This window comes from Oncorhynchus keta, chromosome 9, assembly GCF_023373465.1.
Source record: "Oncorhynchus keta strain PuntledgeMale-10-30-2019 chromosome 9, Oket_V2, whole genome shotgun sequence".
In the NCBI taxonomy this organism is placed as follows: domain Eukaryota; kingdom Metazoa; phylum Chordata; class Actinopteri; order Salmoniformes; family Salmonidae; genus Oncorhynchus; species Oncorhynchus keta.
In genome coordinates, this window is record NC_068429.1 from 10,580,720 (window position 1) to 10,600,258 (window position 19,539).

The following is a 19,539-nucleotide window of genomic DNA, read 5'->3' on the forward strand; positions in this document are numbered from 1 at the left end:
CTGCCTTCGATCGGAACCTCAGATCCTCCTCTCCACCCTTCGAGTTGGGCATCTCCGGCGCGGCCCACTGCGTGAGGTCGCTCCCTACCATCAGAAGGCCCCTCTTATTCTGACCTTGCTATGCAGGACACACAATTAATCTTCTCCTTTCCCCCTTCTGATGACCAGGTGGCCCACTGCTCTGCAGAGTTGGATGACGGATCACCACCTCAAGCTGAACCCAAAGTTGGCGTGGACACCCTCAGGTCACACAGGAAGCGGCCAGGTCCCTTGTAGAACTCTCTGGGGAATCCATCTGGGCTTGGGGACTTATTAGGTGGCATGGAGGTAATTGCCTCCAGGATCTCCTCAGGAGTGAAGGGGGAGTTGACATCTTCTTGGTCGTCTCTGATAGTTTAGGTAGCGAGATTCTCTCTAGGAAAGAGTGGAGTTCTGCCTCCGTGCGTTTTCTCTCAGAGGTATATAGTTTGCAGTAAAAATCATGAAAAGTTAAGTTTATCTTTTTTGGGGTCATATGTGACCTTGTCCTCTGCTGTTTGGATAGCCGTGATTGTACGCTCTTACTGCTCCTTTTTTAAATTGGTAAGCAAGCAATCTACTGGGCCTATTGCTATACTCATGGTATTTCTGTTTAGTAAAGAAAACTCTCCCGAGTATAGTCCAAATTCAGTTTGGCTTTGGCTGCTTTAGGTTAACTCCAGGAGGTGCTGTCTGGGGATTGTTTATGTATTTTTTCACAGCATTCAAGCTCCCTCGAGATCTAGCCTGTGAGCTTCCATTGCTTTTTTCTTAGAGGAAACATATGCAATTAGATTACCTTAGTGTGGCTTTAGCAGCGTCCCATATTGTGGCCAGAGAAACAGGAGAATCTTTGTTGTCTTGTGTGTATTGTCTATCCATGTAGTTACCAATGTATGGAACACTTCGTTTGATAACATGGAGGTGTTGAATTTCCAGCTCTTTGACCTCGGGATGTTTTTGTAGAGGTCAAAGCAGAGGTAGACAAAGGCGTGATCTGAAAGTGCTATGGGTCCGATTGTACACGTGGCTGAATTTATGAAAGGGTACAATTAAAATCTCCGGCCAGTAACCACACTTTTAAGAAAATGGTTTTGGTATACCTACTGGAGAGCTCCTCTTTGTCTACACCCATTCAGCAAAAGTTCACACCCTCTTAAGCCTTAGCCACAGCCATCTCTTTAAGGATTCAATTGTGAGGCCATGTGCTAAACAGAGGGAGTAGTGTAGTAAACAACCGACTGAAGTCTGGTTTATACTACGTCTATTGACATGTCTGGAGACCGTTGTCTCTCTGACATCATGAACATTTTATTGTCATCCGGCATCAAAATTGTCGTTGTCGTTATGAAAAAGTCTTAAAAAGAAAAATGACAGGGTGCATAACATCTGCAGCCTGGTCGTCCAAAATAGCATAACTGGTGTATTTTAACACCAATAAACCCATCCGTTTAAAAATGAATTTACTAAATGTCAATCTAGCAAACCAGGCAACTAAAAGCAACTTTCTAAACCATGTTTTGGTTTGTATCTAGCTTGTTAGCTAGTTAATGATAAGTTAGCAGGCTAGCCAGTTCAAATAATGACCACATCATATAGCTGACAAACGTCTTCAGCTAATTTGCATTAATTATTATAGGAAAATAAACTCAAAACAAGATCATTCTTTACAAGTTAATGGCGAGCTAATTACAGAAAATAGCTTACGATTGTGAGTGTGATGAAATAAAGATAGGGCATTCTACCTGAGAACTTTAGAACTTGGACATGGTCTCATTGGCCAAACGTTAAATCCTATAAGTTATACACAGTTGAAGTCGGGAAGTTTACATACACCTTAGCCAAATATATTTAAATTCAAGATTTTCACAATTCCTGACATTTAATCTTAGTAAAAATTCCCTGTCTTAGGTCAGTTAGGATCACCACTTTATTTTAAGAATGTGAAATGTCAGAATAATAGTAGAGGGAGTGATTTATTTCAGCTTTTATTTCTTTCATCACATTCCCAGTGGGTCAGAAGTTTACATACAGTCAGTAAGTATTGGGTAGCATTGCCTTTAAATTGTTTAACTTGGGTCAAACGTTTCGGATAGCCTTCCACAAGCTTCTCATGATAAGTTGGATGAATTTTGGCCCATTCCTCGTGAGAAAGCTGGTGTAACTGAGTCAGGTTTGTAGGCCTCCTTGCTTGCACACGCCTTTTCAGTTCTGCCCACACATTTTCTATAGGATTGAGGTCAGGGCTTTGTAATGGCCACTCCAATATCTTGACTTTGTTGTCCTTAAGCCATTTTGCCACAACTTTGGAAGTATGCTTGGGGTCATTGTCCATTTGGAAGACCCATTTGTGACCAAGCTTAAACTTCTTGACTGTTGCTTCAATATATCTACATGATGCCATCTATTTTGTGAAGTGCACCAGTCCCTCCTGCAGCAAAGCACCCTCACAACATGATGCTGCCACCCCCGTGCTTCACAGTTGGGATGGTGTTCTTCGCCTTGCAAGCCGAAAAAGCAGTGGCTTCTTCATTGCATAGTGGTCTTTCAGGTTATATTGAATGGATATAGATACTTTTGTACCCGTTTCCTCCAGCATCTTCACAAGGTCATTGGCTGTTGTTCTGGGATTGATTTGCACTTTTCACACCAAAGTATGTTCATCTCTAGGAGACAGAAGGCGTCTCCTTCCTGAGCGGTATGATGGCTGCGTGATCCCATGGTGTTTATACTTGGGTACTATTGTTTGTACAGATGAACGTGGTAGCTTCAGGCATTTAGAAATTGTTCCAAAGGATGAACCAGACTTGTGGAGATCTACAATTTTTTTTCTGAGGTCTAGGCTGATTTATTTTGATTTTCCCATGATGTTAAGCAAAGAGGCACTGAGTTTGAAGGTAGGCCTTGAAATACATCCACAGGTACACCTCCAATTGACTCAAATTATGCCAATTAGCCTATCAGAAGCTTCTAAAGCCATGACATCATTTTCTGGAATTTTCCAAGCTGTCTTAGTGTATGTAAACTTCTGACGGAATTGTGATACAGTGAATTATAAGTAAAATAATCTGTCTGTAAACAATTGCTGGAAAAATGGCTTGTGTCATGCACAAAGTAGACGTCCTAACTGACTTGCCAAAACTATAGTTTGTTAACAAGAAATTTGTAGAGAGGTTGAAAACTGAGTTTTAATGACTCCAACCTAAGTGTATGTAAACTTCCGACTTCAACTGTACCAGTCACCAAGATGTTTTCTTTGTTTACAATTTTCTACATTGTAGAATAATAGTGAAGACAACAAAACTGTGAAATAACACAAATGGAATCATGTAGTAACCAAAAAAGTGTCAAACCAATCAAAATATATTTTATATTTGAGATTCTTCAAAGGAGCCACCCTTTGCCTTGATGACAGCTTTGCACACTCTTGGCATTCTAACCAGCTATTAACCAGCTACATGAGGTAGTCACCTGGAATGCATTTCAATTAACAGGTGTGACTTGTTAATTTGTTGAATTTCTTTCCTTCTTAAATGCATTTGAGCCAATCAGTTGTGTTGTGACAAGGTAGGGAGGGTATACAGAAGATGGTCTTTTACCAAATAGGGCTAAGTCCATATTATGGCAAGAATAGCTCAAATAAGCAAAGAAAAAGGTCCAAATGGTGCAGTCTCAAAAACCATCAAGCTCTATGGTGAAACAGGCTCTCATATGGACCACGATAGGAAAGGAAGACCCAGAGTTACCTCTGGTGCAGAGGACAAGTTCATTAGAGTTACCAGTACCTCAGATTGCAGCCCAAATAAATACTTCACAGAGTTCAAGTTATAGACACATCTCGACATCAACTGTTCGGAGTAGACTGTGTGAATCTGGCCTTCATAATCAAATTGCTGCAAAGAAACCACTACTAAAGGACACAAATAATAAGAAGAGAGTTGCTTGGGCCAAGAAACATGAGCAATGGACATTAGATCGGTGGAAATCTGTCCTTTGGGCTGATGAGTCCAAATTTGAGATTTTTGGTTCCAACCGCTGTGTCTTTGTGAGACGCAGAGTAGATGAACGGATGATCTCCGAATGTGTGGCTCCCACCGTGAAGCATGGAGGAGGTGGTGTGGGGGTGCTTTGCTGGTGACACTGTCAGTGATATATTTAACCAGCATGGCAACTACAGCATTCTGCTGCGATACGCCATCCCATCTGGTTTGCGCTTAGTGGTACAAAAATATGTTTTTCAACAAGACAAGGACCCAACACACCTCCAGGCTGTGTAAGGACGATTTTAAGAAGGAGAGTGATGGAGAGCTGCATCAGATGATCTGGCCTCCACAATCACCCGACCTCAACCGAATTGAGATGGTTTGGGATGATTTGGACCAAAGCGTGAAGGAAAAGCAGCCAACAAGTACTCAGCATATGTGGGAACTCCTTCAAGAGTGTTGGAAAATAATCCTCAAGAAGCTGGTTGAGAGAATGCCAAGAGTGTGCAAAGCCGTCAATCAAGGCAACGGGTGACTACTTTAAAGAATCTAAAATATAAACTATATTTTCATTTGTTTAACACTTTTTTTGGTTACTACATGATTCCATATTTGTTATTTAATAGTTGATGTCTTCACTATTATTCTACAATGTAGGGAAAAAAGTAAAAATAAAGAAAAACCATTGAATGACCGTTGAACGTTTGACTGTAACTGTACAAACCACCCTACTAAAATAGATACAAAAAAGCATAATATGAGGTACTTCTCCAGTTACTGGGATACAACACGAACCAATGGAGCCAGAGCAATAAGAGATATACTGATACAGCACCAAAGCTATAAATACTTTGGGGTTAAGCAATGTGCTGCATGCCTCCTGTTTGGAAAATAACAGTGGGAGTGCTGCTTGAAACACAGTCTATTCAAGGATTTAAACAATATCAAATTGAAGCCGGAGGTTAGAAACCAACTTAACACGAACAACAAAACCCACCATTATTCAGAACGAATATATTCACAGCTTCAGAGATATGGGAGTCATTAAGAGTGACTATTACACGACAACGATTTTCAGCCATGGTTATCTAAATGCGCTCTTTGCTTATCTCCTCCCTCCCCCCCCTGCATTCCACTGTAGGAACACACTAGAATACTAGTTCTCACATTGCTCCCCAATAACCTACTGACAGCTTGGTGTGTGACATGTAAACTGCACTCCATTACTCTCCCAAATATCTTACAATCCATACACAACAAGGTTACAGGTCTCCAGTTGGGTTACCACTATTGGCCAAGCTGCAATGTCAAAATAGGCTCATAAAAAAGGTATGAAAACAAAACTGTGCTTTTTCAAAATCTTAATTTAAGGTCAGGATAATGTTAGCAGAGGGGTTAAGCTTAGAGTTATGTTTCAAATCTGATTTTAAAAGACTTTTAGAACTAGGCGGGGCTTCCGACTTTTCAATTTAACCCGATAGTAGCAACCCTCCAGTTGGCTCAAAACTGGACAGCTCTACTGGGTGAACGAGGAGAGGAACGGCGGCCAATCGGACACGCACTTGGCCATGCTCTTGTCGCTTTCTTCGTGTCCTTTCCTTAAGTGGCATTTTGAAAGTCTCGACTCTCTGTGACAGCTGTGAGATGACACAGTGAGATAAAAACACTTGGACTAAAGGGCACTGGGAGCATGTGGGGGGGGGGCATGGTCATTAGGATGCATAAGCCTGACATGGAGGATAAGACTGGAGCAGGGACACTGTCATTGTTAAAGTGGGAAGGCCAGCTCCGGGGCATAGATGTGGAAAATAGCTATTTTTAGTCTGAGTCCCAAATGGCACCCTATTCCTATAAAGTGCACTACTTAGTGCACTGTGTATAGAATATGGTGCCATTTGGGACCCATACTTAATCTCACACACACACCCTTATCTCCAATTTTCTGAATCCTTTTCCATGAGTCGCTCCTCGATAACAGGGTGGGGTAGATTGGACTAGATGGTCACTCCTCGATAACAGGGTGGGGTAGATTGGACTAGATGATAGGTCCTCAATAACAGGGTGTGGTAGATTGGACTAGATGATCGCTCCTCAATAACAGGGTATGGTAGATTGGACTAGATGATCGCTCCTCAATAACAGGGTATGGTAGATTGGACTAGATGATCTCTCCTCAATAACAGGGTATGGTAGATTGGACTAGATGATCGCTCCTCAATAACAGGGTGTGGTAGATTGGACTAGATGATAGGTCCTCAATAACAGGGTGTGGTAGATTGGACTAGATGATAGGTCCTCAATAACAGGGTATGGTAGATTGGACTAGATGATAGGTCCTCAATAACAGGGTGTGGTAGATTGGACTAGATGATAGGTCCTCAATAACAGGGTGTGGTAGATTGGACTAGATGATAGGTCCTCAATAACAGGGTATGGTAGATTGGACTAGATGATAGGTCCTCAATAACAGGGTGTGGTAGATTGGACTAGATGATAGGTCCTCAATAACAGGGTGTGGTAGATTGGACTAGATGATAGGTCCTCAATAACAGGGTGGGGTAGATTGGACTAGATGATAGGTCCTCAATAACAGGGTGTGGTAGATTGGACTAGATGATAGGTCCTCAATAACAGGGTGTGGTAGATTGGACTAGATGATAGGTCCTCAATAACAGGGTGTGGTAGATTGGACTAGATGATAGGTCCTCAATAACAGGGTGTGGTAGATTGGACTAGATGATCTCTCAATAACAGGGTATGGTAGATTGGACTAGATGATAGGTCCTCAATAACAGGGTATGGTAGATTGGACTAGATGATCTCTCAATAACAGGGTATGGTAGATTGGACTAGATGATAGGTCCTCAATAACAGGGTATGGTAGATTGGACTAGATGATAGGTCCTCAATAACAGGGTGTGGTAGATTGGACTAGATGATAGGTCCTCAATAACAGGGTATGGTAGATTGGACTAGATGATCTCTCAATAACAGGGTATGGTAGATTGGACTAGATGATAGGTCCTCAATAACAGGGTATGGTAGATTGGACTAGATGATAGGTCCTCAATAACAGGGTGTGGTAGATTGGACTAGATGATAGGTCCTCAATAACAGGGTGTGGTAGATTGGACTAGATGATCTCTCAATAACAGGGTATGGTAGATTGGACTAGATGATAGGTCCTCAATAACAGGGTATGGTAGATTGGACTAGATGATAGGTCCTCAATAACAGGGTGGGGTAGATTGGACTAGATGATAGGTCCTCAATAACAGGGTATGGTAGATTGGACTAGATGATAGGTCCTCAATAACAGGGTATGGTAGATTGGACTAGATGATAGGTCCTCAATAACAGGGTATGGTAGATTGGACTAGATGATAGGTCCTCAATAACAGGGTGTGGTAGATTGGACTAGATGATAGGTCCTCAATAACAGGGTATGGTAGATTGGACTAGATGATAGGTCCTCAATAACAGGGTATGGTAGATTGGACTAGATGATAGGTCCTCAATAACAGGGTGTGGTAGATTGGACTAGATGATAGGTCCTCAATAACAGGGTATGGTAGATTGGACTAGATGATAGGTCCTCAATAACAGGGTATGGTAGATTGGACTAGATGATAGGTCCTCAATAACAGGGTATGGTAGATTGGACTAGATGATAGGTCCTCAATAACAGGGTGTGGTAGATTGGACTAGATGATAGGTCCTCAATAACAGGGTATGGTAGATTGGACTAGATGATAGGTCCTCAATAACAGGGTATGGTAGATTGGACTAGATGATAGGTCCTCAATAACAGGGTGTGGTAGATTGGACTAGATGATCTCTCCTCAATAACAGGGTATGGTAGATTGGACTAGATGATAGGTCCTCAATAACAGGGTGTGGTAGATTGGACTAGATGATAGGTCCTCAATAACAGGGTATGGTAGATTGGACTAGATGATAGGTCCTCAATAACAGGGTATGGTAGATTGGACTAGATGATAGGTCCTCAATAACAGGGTATGGTAGATTGGACTAGATGATAGGTCCTCAATAACAGGGTATGGTAGATTGGACTAGATGATAGGTCCTCAATAACAGGGTAGGGTTTTGAGATTGGAGTTAGTATGGGCATAGATTCAAAATACACAATTATCAAAAAATCAGTGCAGAACAGAAAGCCTGTCAAAATACCAGTCCCTGAGAGAGAAAAAAGTACCTACACTATTTATTTTAAACATAATTCCTTTTGAAGCTTTATTGACTTATTGCAGCAACTGTACTGGTCAATTCTGGTGTGTAGAGACAGTACAATAGATGATTGTGTACTGTACTATACTAAACTTTGGTGCTACATTTGTTCAATCTGCAAGCAACCAGATTTGAATAAAACCGCTGTTTAAACAAAACCAGTAACCAAGATAACACATGAATACGATGAATCCCAAATGTGAAGTGAGTGGACAGTACAAGGCGGGAAGATAGATAATGTGTTTGACTTTTCCCAAAAATCTGGTTAGCCGGTTTGATTGAACAGAGCCTCTAATCTATAGTCCAATTTGAATTCCATTTTGTTCGTTTTTTTCTGTGAGCTCAATGCATACATAGCATAGTTTCTCTAGAGATAAATCAGATCCAGCCTGAACTGTACAATGTAGTAAGTAGTTGTAGTTTCCGACAGGCCAATCAATATACTACATAGTTTAGCGCACAAAACCTGGTAATTAACTACAATGACCATAATTCATTGTGCATCTACTTGTCCGGTCTGTGTTTATATGCTACGGGAGAGAGAAGGCAGAATCGTGAGGTTATATAGAGAGCAGGTGTTGCTTCGTGAGGTATCTCTACCTGAAGATACATGATCTAATTGATTGATAGTTGGTATTCAGCAGTCATAAAAGTATGCCTTATTAACTTTGAAGAACTACAAAATAGTGATTTTGTCAGACAGCGTAGGCAGCAGCTCTACAAAGATGAGATGATGACTTGGAATGAAATAATAAAGTCATCAAATAAAACTAATGTAATATGCACAACAACTGAAATAGTTTATTAAAGTAATGTAAATAAATGTTGGTTAATAAGTGATAAGCAGTAATGGACAGTCACTACCATCATGGGACTTTTATTCTGTGTTGTTACAGCATTCAACCCACATAATGCATTGTGCATTTCATGTAAAATAAATAAATAATCAAAACTGAAACTGACCTCAAAAAGCATTAATCGCTCAGCACTTCTAATCTCTAACAGAACCTCAGCTAGCCTAGCCTGGGTACCAGTCTTTGTGCCATCATGCCACTCCCTGCAACTCTGTGTCATGCCAAAGACTGGTACCCAGCACCAGCACAACCTGTAGCCCTAGTCCAGAGGGGAGTCCTAACAAACCAGATGGAATCAACCATCCATAAAGTCATTATGCGTGTGGCTACACAACCATCTATAAAGTCATTATCAGTGTGGCTACACAGTCATTCATAAAGTCATTATCAGTGTGGCTACACAGTCATCCATGAAGTCATTATCAGTGTGGCTACACAGTCATCCATAAAGTCATTATCGGTGTGGCTACACAGCCGTCCATAAAGTCATTGTCAGTGTGGCTACACAGCCATCCATAAAGTCATTGTCAGTGTGGCTACACAGCCATCCATAAAGTCATTATCAGTGTGGCTACACAGCCATCCATAAAGTCATTATCGGTGTGGCTACACAGCCATCCATAAAGTCATTATCGGTGTGGCTACACAGTCATCCATAAAGTCATTATCAGTGTGGCTACACAGCCATCCATAAAGTCATTATCAGTGTGGCTACACAGTCATCCATAAAGTCATTATCAGTGTGGCTACACAGCCATCCATAAAGTCATTATCAGTGTGGCTACACAGTCATCCATAAAGTCATTATCAGTGTGGCTACACAACCATCCATAAAGTCATTATCGGTGTGGCTACACAGTCATCCATAAAGTCATTATCAGTGTGGCTACACAGCCATCCATAAAGTCATTATCAGTGTGGCTACACAGTCATCCATGAAGTCATTATCAGTGTGGCTACACAGTCATCCATAAAGTCATTTTGTGGCTACACAGCCATCCATAAAGTCATTGTCAGTGTGGCTACACAGCCATCCATAAAGTCATTGTCAGTGTGGCTACACAGCCATCCATAAAGTCATTATCAGTGTGGCTACACAGCCATCCATAAAGTCATTATCGGTGTGGCTACACAGCCATCCATAAAGTCATTATCGGTGTGGCTACACAGTCATCCATAAAGTCATTATCAGTGTGGCTACACAGCCATCCATAAAGTCATTATCAGTGTGGCTACACAGTCATCCATAAAGTCATTATCAGTGTGGCTACACAGCCATCCATAAAGTCATTATCAGTGTGGCTACACAGTCATCCATAAAGTCATTATCAGTGTGGCTACACAGTCATTCATAAAGTCATTATCAGTGTGGCTACACAGTCATCCATGAAGTCATTATCAGTGTGGCTACACAGTCATCCATAAAGTCATTATCGGTGTGGCTACACAGCCATCCATAAAGTCATTATCGGTGTGGCTACACAGCCATCCATAAAGTCATTATCAGTGTGGCTACACAGCCATCCATAAAGTCATTATCAGTGTGGCTACACAGCCATCCATAAAGTCATTATCGGTGTGGCTACACAGCCATCCATAAAGTCATTATCGGTGTGGCTACACAACCATCCATAAAGTCATTATCGGTGTGGCTACACAGTCATCCATAAAGTCATTATCAGTGTGGCTACACAGCCATCCATAAAGTCATTATCAGTGTGGCTACACAGTCATCCATAAAGTCATTATCAGTGTGGCTACACAGCCATCCATAAAGTCATTATCGGTGTGGCTACACAGTCATCCATAAAGTCATTATCGGTGTGGCTACACAGCCATCCATAAAGTCATTATCAGTGTGGCTACACAGCCATCCATAAAGTCATTATCAGTGTGGCTACACAGTCATCCATAAAGTCATTATCGGTGTGGCTACACAGCCATCCATAAAGTCATTATCAGTGTGGCTACACAGCCATCCATAAAGTCATTATCAGTGTGGCTACACAGTCATCCATAAAGTCATTATCGGTGTGGCTACACAGCCATCCATAAAGTCATTATCGGTGTGGCTACACAGCCATCCATAAAGTCATTATCGGTGTGGCTACACAGTCATCCATAAAGTCATTATCAGTGTGGCTACACAGCCATCCATAAAGTCCTTATCAGTGTGGCTACACAGTCATCCATAAAGTCATTATCAGTGTGGCTACACAGCCATCCATAAAGTCATTATCAGTGTGGCTACACAGTCATCCATAAAGTCATTATCAGTGTGGCTACACAACCATCCATAAAGTCATTATCGGTGTGGCTACACAGTCATCCATAAAGTCATTATCAGTGTGGCTACACAGCCATCCATAAAGTCATTATCAGTGTGGCTACACAGTCATCCATGAAGTCATTATCAGTGTGGCTACACAGTCATCCATAAAGTCATTATCGGTGTGGCTACACAGCCATCCATAAAGTCATTGTCAGTGTGGCTACACAGCCATCCATAAAGTCATTGTCAGTGTGGCTACACAGCCATCCATAAAGTCATTATCAGTGTGGCTACACAGCCATCCATAAAGTCATTATCGGTGTGGCTACACAGCCATCCATAAAGTCATTATCGGTGTGGCTACACAGTCATCCATAAAGTCATTATCAGTGTGGCTACACAGCCATCCATAAAGTCATTATCAGTGTGGTCATTATCAGTGTGGCAGTCATCCATAAAGTCATTATCAGTGTGGCTACACAGTCATCCATAAAGTCATTATCAGTGTGGCTACACAGTCATTCATAAAGTCATTATCAGTGTGGCTACACAGTCATCCATAAAGTCATTATCAGTGTGGCTACACAGCCATCCATAAAGTCATTATCGGTGTGGCTACACAGCCATCCATAAAGTCATTATCGGTGTGGCTACACAGCCATCCATAAAGTCATTATCAGTGTGGCTACACAGCCATCCATAAAGTCATTATCAGTGTGGCTACACAGCCATCCATAAAGTCATTATCGGTGTGGCTACACAGCCATCCATAAAGTCATTATCGGTGTGGCTACACAACCATCCATAAAGTCATTATCGGTGTGGCTACACAGTCATCCATAAAGTCATTATCAGTGTGGCTACACAGCCATCCATAAAGTCATTATCAGTGTGGCTACACAGTCATCCATAAAGTCATTATCAGTGTGGCTACACAGCCATCCATAAAGTCATTATCAGTGTGGCTACACAGTCATCCATAAAGTCATTATCGGTGTGGCTACACAGCCATCCATAAAGTCATTATCAGTGTGGCTACACAGCCATCCATAAAGTCATTATCAGTGTGGCTACACAGCCATCCATAAAGTCATTATCAGTGTGGCTACACAGTCATCCATAAAGTCATTATCGGTGTGGCTACACAGCCATCCATAAAGTCATTATCGGTGTGGCTACACAACCATCCATAAAGTCATTATGCGTGTGGCTACACAGCCATCCATAAAGTCATTATCAGTGTGGCTACACAGTCATCCATAAAGTCATTATCAGTGTGGCTACACAGCCATCCATAAAGTCATTGTCAGTGAGACTACAGAACCATCCATAAAGTCCTTATTGGTGAGACTACAGAACCATCCATTAAGTCATTATCAGTGTGGCTACACAGTCATCCATAAAGTCATTGTCAGTGAGACTACAGAACCATCCACAGTCCTTATTGGTGAGACTACAGAACCATCCATAAAGTCATTATCAGTGTGGCTACACAACCATCCATAAAGTCATTATCAGTGTGGCTACACAGTCATCCATAAAGTCATTATCAGTGTGGCTACACAGCCATCCATAAAGTCATTATCAGTGTGGCTACACAGCCATCCATAAAGTCATTATCAGTGTGGCTACACAGCCATCCATAAAGTCATTATCAGTGTGGCTACACAGTCATCCATAAAGTCATTATCAGTGTGGCTACACAGCCATCCATAAAGTCATTATCAGTGTGGCTACACAGCCATCCATAAAGTCATTGTCAGTGTGGCTACACAACCATCCATAAAGTAATTATCAGTGTGGCTACACAGTCATCCATAAAGTCATTATCAGTGTGGCTACACAGCCATCCATAAAGTCATTATCAGTGTGGCTACACAGTCATCCATAAAGTCATTATCAGTGTGGCTACACAGCCATCCATAAAGTCATTATCAGTGTGGCTACACAGTCATCCATAAAGTCATTATCAGTGTGGCTACACAGCCATCCATAAAGTCATTATCAGTGTGGCTACACAGTCATCCATAAAGTCATTATCGGTGTGGCTACACAGCCATCCATAAAGTCATTATCAGTGTGGCTACACAGCCATCCATAAAGTCATTATCAGTGTGGCTACACAGCCATCCATAAAGTCATTATCAGTGTGGCTACACAGTCATCCATAAAGTCATTATCGGTGTGGCTACACAGCCATCCATAAAGTCATTATCGGTGTGGCTACACAACCATCCATAAAGTCATTATGCGTGTGGCTACACAGCCATCCATAAAGTCATTATCAGTGTGGCTACACAGTCATCCATAAAGTCATTATCAGTGTGGCTACACAGCCATCCATAAAGTCATTGTCAGTGAGACTACAGAACCATCCATAAAGTCCTTATTGGTGAGACTACAGAACCATCCATTAAGTCATTATCAGTGTGGCTACACAGTCATCCATAAAGTCATTGTCAGTGAGACTACAGAACCATCCACAGTCCTTATTGGTGAGACTACAGAACCATCCATAAAGTCATTATCAGTGTGGCTACACAACCATCCATAAAGTCATTATCAGTGTGGCTACACAGTCATCCATAAAGTCATTATCAGTGTGGCTACACAGCCATCCATAAAGTCATTATCAGTGTGGCTACACAGCCATCCATAAAGTCATTATCAGTGTGGCTACACAGCCATCCATAAAGTCATTATCAGTGTGGCTACACAGTCATCCATAAAGTCATTGTAAGTGTGGCTACACAGCCATCCATAAAGTCATTATCAGTGTGGCTACACAGCCATCCATAAAGTCATTGTCAGTGTGGCTACACAACCATCCATAAAGTAATTATCAGTGTGGCTACACAGTCATCCATAAAGTCATTATCAGTGTGGCTACACAGCCATCCATAAAGTCATTGTCAGTGTGGCTACACAGCCATCCATAAAGTCATTATCAGTGTGGCTACACAGCCATCCATAAAGTCATTGTCAGTGTGGCTACACAACCATCCATAAAGTCATTATCAGTGTGGCTACACAGCCATCCATAAAGTCATTATCAGTGTGGCTACACAACCATCCATAAAGTCATTATCAGTGTGGCTACACAGCCATCCACAAAGTCATTATCAGTGTGGCTACACAGCCATCCATAAAGTCATTATCAGTGTGGCTACACAGCCATCCACAAAGTCATTATCAGTGTGGCTACACAGCCAACCATAAAGTCATTATCAGTGTGGCTACACAACCATCCATAAAGTCATTATCAGTGTGGCTACACAGCCATCCATAAAGTCATTATCAGTGTGGCTACACAGCCATCCATAAAGTCATTATCAGTGTGGCTACACAGTCATCCATAAAGTCATTATCAGTGTGGCTACACAGTCATCCATAAAGTCATTATCAGTGTGGCGACACAGTCATCCATAAAGTCCTTATTGGTGAGACTACAGAACCATCCATAAAGTCATTATCAGTGTGGCTACACAGTCATCCATAAAGTCATTATTGGTGAGACTACACAACCATCCATAAAGTCATTATCAGTGTGGCTACACAGTCATCCATAAAGTCATTATCAGTGTGGCTACACAGTCATCCATAAAGTCATTATCAGTGTGGCAACCATCCACAGTCATCCAGTCAAAGTCCTTATTGGTGAGACTACACAACCATCCATAAAGTCATTATCAGTGTGGCTACACAGTCATCCATAAAGTCCTTATTGGTGAGACTACAGAACCATGCATAAAGTCATTATCAGTGTGGCTACACAGTCATCCATAAAGTCATTATCAGTGTGGCTACACAACCATCCATAAAGTCATTATCAGTGTGGCTACACAGTCATCCATAAAGTCCTTATTGGTGAGACTACAGAACCATCCATAAAGTCATTATCAGTGTGGCTACACAGCCATCCATAAAGTCATTATCAGTGTGGCTACACAACCATCCATAAAGTCATTATCAGTGTGGCTACACAGCCATCCATAAAGTCATTATCGGTGTGGCTACACAGTCATCCATAAAGTCATTATCAGTGTGGCTACACAACCATCCATAAAGTCATTATCAGTGTGGCTACACAGTCATCCATAAAGTCCTTATTGGTGAGACTACAGAACCATCCATAAAGTCATTATCAGTGTGGCTACACAGCCATCCATAAAGTCATTATCAGTGTGGCTACACAACCATCCATAAAGTCATTATCAGTGTGGCTACACAGCCATCCACAAAGTCATTATCAGTGTGGCTACACAGCCAACCATAAAGTCATTATCAGTGTGGCTACACAGCCAACCATAAAGTCATTATCAGTGTGGCTACACAGCCATCCATAAAGTCATTATCAGTGTGGCTACACACTACACAACCAACATTGCAGGCAGGATCCCAAGACCTTCAAAGGGAGATATCGATACATTGCGGTAACGCCTAAGCCCCCCCAAATCCAGGCGGATTCCTTAGCATTGTCGAGTGGGCTGGAGCGTCTTTGGCTCATAAAGTGTTGGAGTGACAGCGCGGGCAGCACGGGACAAAAGCCCTCTTTGTGTTTCTAATCTGTCTAATGTCCTGACGCGCTAAAGGCAGCGCTGAGCTGTCCCAGCCCCCTGCGACACAGTCTGGAACAGCCTGAGCACACACACACACATCCGTGCACGCACACACACACACACACACACACACACACACACACACACACACACACACACACACACACACACACACACACACACACACACACACACACACACACACACACACACACACACACACACACACATAGAGAGGAAGGGTAGGATGGAGAGAGGAAGGGAAGGAGAGAGGGAAGGAGGGAGAGAGGGAGGGAAGGAGGGAGAGAGGACGGAGGGAGGGAAGGAGGGAGAGAGGAAGGAAAGGAGGCAGAGGAAGGGAAGGAGGGAGAGGAGGGGAAGGAGGGAGAGAGGGAGGGAAGAAGGGAGAGAGGACGGAGGGAGGGAAGGAGGGAGAGAGGAAGGAAAGGAGGCAGAGAGGAAGGGAAGGAGGGAGAGGAGGGGAAGGAGGGAGAGAGAGAGAGAAGGAGGGAGAGAGGGAGAGAAGTAGAGAGAGGACGGAGGGAGGCAGAGAGGAAGAGAAGGAGGGAAAGAGGAAGGGAAGGAGGCAGAGAGGAAGGAGGCAGAGAGGAAGGGAAGTGACTGCACGCAATAGCCCACTGTTAATTAGCACAGACTGAAGCTATGAGTAGAGAAGACCGACTGAGCAGCCTGCTAATCAAGAACTAGAGTTCGTTAGGACTACACTTTTTTAAGTACAGGGTGCATTTCAATTCAAGTCAGGAAAGCCCACACACACCCACCCACAGCAACCTTCATCACCAGTTTTGTCAGTTTTCCAAGCGACTTTCTTGCTTCCCCGTAGCTAACAAGTCACCACCAGCCTTCAAGTTACATACCCTTTGCCTGCTTAAGAAACACAAGCTGCTTTTACAAAAGTAAAAAACAATAGCAGCATAGAGTTTAATAGTAAAACCACAGTCTAGCTATGTTTTTCTCTCTTGAGTAGGCTATGATTGAATAGCCTATCTCTCTTGAGTAGGCTATTCAATCAATCGGTCGAAAATATTAAAACATGTATTTTTCCATATATAAATACACCCTGTTTGAATAAAATGAACTATATGTAGGCTACTGAGCTTGTATGATGCTTTAAGCACTGTGATTAAAAAATGTAGCCACACAAATTACTAAAGAGTGAGCCAGAGATCAATATAGCCTAACCAGAAGAAGAAAAAAATGGTATATCTAAATGAAAATGATACAAATCTAAAAGTAACTTCTATTGCCACCACTTCTCTCTTTCTTTCTCTCTCTCGGAGGACCTGAGCCCTAGGACCGTGCCCCAGGACTACCTGACATGATGGCTCCTTGCTGTCCCCAGTCCACCTGACTGTGCTGCTGCTCCAGTTTCAACTGTTCTGCCTTATTATTATTCGACCATGCTGGTCATTTATGAACATTTGAACATCTTGGTCATGTTCTGTTATAATCTCTACCCGGCACAGCCAGAAGAGGACTGGCCACCCCACATAGCCCGGTTCCTCTCTAGGTTTCTTCCTAGGTTTTGGCCTTTCTAGGGAGTTTTTCCTAGCCACCGTGCTTTTACACCTGCATTGTTTGCTGTTTGGGGTTTTAGGCTGGGTTTCTGTACAGCACTTTGAGATATCAGCTGATGTACGAAGGGCTATATAAATAAATTTGATTTGATTTGATGTAAAAATCAAAAGAAAAAGCCAACAAATAAAAACATTGACTGCAATTTTATGCATTTTTCCATGACTAATGCTGTGTTCTTTTGCCCAAACATAATAACAAATTCAATACTGCTAAATTCATTGTTTTGATCATTTTCAATTCTCCCTGTCTGTCGAGATTTTATTTTGGAGTTTGTAAGTTCCCACAAATTATAATATAAAAACATTAACTTTTCTACCTGGTTTACGTTTAGACAAAGCGTTTTTCCTGCGTTTTTTTATTATTATTTTTTTTACACTGTTTGGACCACAATGACAGAAAAATGCCTTCAATAATATCTGATGCACTCGTTCACTACTGCCCACAAGTCTTAAAATTGGATTGGTGAAGGCATGGGCTAGTGGGAGTTTTCACCATATTACTTATACCAGTCATTTCCTTTGAAATCAGTGAAGGGACATGAACAAGTGCAACACTTTTGGAGGGAGCAGAGATAACTGTGACATGGCCAGACACCTACCTGTGGTAACTGAGGAGTCTGTCGTCCAATCAGAGTCCACTTCCCGTCTCGAATCCTGTAACCACTGACAACTTGTCCTGGGATAGGAGACGGCAAAACCAATTAGGAATCAATTCAGATTACTTCAGTAGAAAACAAATGACCTAAACAAAATCGGTGTGTTACTTACTGTATGTCATAGAATCAGTGTTTTTGCGATATATGCAGGTAAAAATGCTTGATTTTGATGCAGCAATTCTGGCATTTGCATGACAATTTGCTAATAAATTAATCTGATTTCTCATAAAATAAGAAACGTATGAAATCTGCTGCTTACCAAGCTTGTGCGTGTGGGTTCTGAAGGCAAATGGGTATATGGGATATGAGTTATAAGTGCAAGCCACGTCTGCGTTTGTAACTGTGGAAGGAATCAAAAACACACAGATGAATAGGCCAGATGACTAATCTGAAATGCTCTATTCAACAACTGCATCAGCATACAGAAAATACACATACACTATATATACATAAGTATGTGGACACCCCTTTAAATTAGTGGATATGGCTATTTCAACCACACCCGTTGCTGACAGGTGAATAAAATCAAGCACTCTACCATGCAATCTCCATAGACAAACACTGGTAGTAAAATGGCCTTACTGAAGAGATCAGTGACTTTCAACCTGGCACCGTAATAGGATGCCAACTTTCCAACAAGTCAGTTCGTCAAATTACTGCCGTGCTAGAGCTGACCCCGGTCAACTGTGAGTGCTGCTATTGTGAAGTGGAAACGTCTAGGAGCAATAACGGCTCAGCCATGAAGTGGTATGCCACACAAGCTCACAGAACGAGACCGCCCAGTCTTGAAGTGCGTAGCGCGTAAAAATTGTCTATCCTCGGGTTGCAACACTTACTACCGAGTTCCAAACTGCCTCTGGAATCAACGTCAGCACAAAAACTGTTTGTCGAGTGCTTCATGAAATGAGTTTCCATGCCCGAGCAGCAGCACACAAGCCTAAGATCACCATGCGCAATGCCAAGCGTCGGCTGGAGTCGATGTAAATGTTCAGCCGTCTTAAGGCTTGGGGCTAGAAGCTGTTAAGGAGCCTTTTGGTCCTAGACTCGGTGCTGCGGTACCAATGCAATGAGAAAACATTAGCGAAACATCCATTTACAAAACAGGAAAATGGAAAACACATCATCGTGGATCACTTAGCCTACATGATACGCTGGTATTTTTCCTTAACTGCTGCTGATGTCTTGCGGATAAATATGATACTGACAACAACAACAGCAAACAGAAAACAGGTTCAAAATAGCTCCCAAGCTTTACAAGCCATTACCACACAGAAAATAAATGAGCTACTGTTATTGCCTCCCGGACCAACGACAACACAAATACATTTGTGCAAATGACCCAGGCGGGGGG

At 42.1% G+C, this 19,539-nt stretch overlaps 1 protein-coding gene across 5 annotated transcripts in view; it reads right to left on the reverse strand.

Annotated features, from left to right (window-relative positions):
- pam (peptidylglycine alpha-amidating monooxygenase) overlaps positions 1 to 19,539 on the reverse strand; it is a 160,568-nt gene that overhangs the window by 72,553 nt on the left and 68,476 nt on the right. For all 5 annotated transcript variants that reach the window (XM_052525124.1, XM_052525120.1, XM_052525122.1 and 2 more), the window contains exons 11-12: positions 18,448 to 18,528; positions 18,132 to 18,208 (exon numbers count right to left, since the gene is read on the reverse strand). In XM_052525124.1, the coding sequence (XP_052381084.1) occupies positions 18,132 to 18,208; positions 18,448 to 18,528 (158 nt within the window). The remainder of the gene's footprint in view (positions 1 to 18,131; positions 18,209 to 18,447; positions 18,529 to 19,539) is intronic.